Raw genomic sequence first — 1,447 nt, forward strand, 5'->3', positions numbered from 1 at the left:
CGATTAAACTCGCCTTTCAATCTTCCGAATGTGCGTTTGGCAACTTATGGTCTGGGTAAGTTGGGACGTCAGATTTGAGAGAGAGAGCTCACCTTCGAGCAATGCCTGGGCAAGGGAAAATTTGGGGGGAGGGGGGAGAGAGGGTCGGGTTATTTGAGGGAGAAGAGTCTTTGGTGCTCGATATTGAAATGAAATCGTTTTAATTGATTAAAACTCCCCGTTTCATTGAGTCGTGCATGGGGAGGCCTATTTCAGGACTACATATAGAATTATTCATCATAACAATATTGGCCCTGATATATTAAGTGTTAAAATTTTCTTTACTCTTTTTTTTTTTTGAAAATAAACTATTTCATTCATCAAAGTAGTTGCTTGATACAAGGGGGACAGTCCTCGATCATTATGCAATCCTCTTGGCAGCTAAGAGCAAATTTTGCCAAGTGATGTGCAATTACATTAACTTCCCTATGGACATATAAGACAGACCAAGAGAGGAACTTAGAAAGCAAAATCTTAATATCTCTAATAACAAGGCCAGAATCACTCCAACTATCTTCCTTGTTTTGGATTGCCTTCACCACCAAAAGGGAATCACCTTCGAGTATTATATGCTGAAGACCCAGATCTGCACAGAAGGAAGAGACTCTTCGAGCTGCTATGGCCTCACCAAGAAGTGGATTCGGGAGCAGGTCCATCGAAGAACATAAGGATGCCATAACAGCTCCTTCTGAGTTCCTAACAATTACACCAATCCCCACCCTTGAATTGACTTTATCAATGGCAGCATCCCAGTTGGCTTTGAACATATCTAATGGGGGGAGCAATCCATCTGTTAACTTTAGCAGCTTGGATTCCTTTCTATTTTGTTCCATTCTCAATCCACAACTTAATAGAACTCAGCTCTGCTTGGATAAGCTTTGACACCTGAGAAGGGGATTGTAATTGCTGTTCAAAGAGCCAATTATTCCTCCTACACCAAATGGCTTTTGCAGTAACAGCAAATTCTATGATTTCCAATGGAGAAAAGTGATCCATTAAAGATGTTAGAATATCTTTAAAAGATCCTTCATGCAGGCTTGATTTCTGAATTCTTTTTGAACTCATAGACCATACATCCATTGAAGCGCCACATGACCAAATAGCATGAGAGACTGATTCTGGGTTCAAAGAGCAGATTGGACAGAGAGATGAATCTACTATCTTTCTTTACTAACTTTATAGACGATGGATGGAAGGATCTCTGTTATGCAGTTTTTAGTTATTACTACTGGGGCCAATTTGTATTTAGAACTCACTAAAATATTTTTTTTCTTTTTTAATTATTTTTTGAGCTGATGAGCTGGTAATGAAGTCTTTTGACTTTAAAATTCGTTGACCCAAATGAAAAATTGCTACTTTCAAACCGTCTCATATTTATCACCAATCATTAAAAGTTTTATATACATAT

At 38.4% G+C, this 1,447-nt stretch overlaps 1 protein-coding gene across 1 annotated transcript; it reads right to left on the reverse strand.

The window, feature by feature from the left end:
- Positions 1–359: 359 nt before the first annotated feature.
- LOC108986738 lies at positions 360–872 on the reverse strand. Its single transcript, XM_018959456.1, has one exon. It carries the CDS (start codon positions 870–872, stop codon positions 360–362), a length of 513 nt encoding a protein of 170 aa, XP_018815001.1.
- Between the last annotated feature and the right edge of the window lie 575 nt (positions 873–1,447).

This window comes from Juglans regia, chromosome 15 (genome assembly GCF_001411555.2).
Source record: "Juglans regia cultivar Chandler chromosome 15, Walnut 2.0, whole genome shotgun sequence".
In the NCBI taxonomy this organism is placed as follows: Eukaryota; Viridiplantae; Streptophyta; class Magnoliopsida; order Fagales; family Juglandaceae; genus Juglans; species Juglans regia.

Coding starts and splice junctions, on each gene's coding strand:
- LOC108986738 (XM_018959456.1), bottom strand. CDS start 872: ATGGAACAAAATAGAAAGGAATCCAAGCTGCTAAAGTTAACAGATGGA.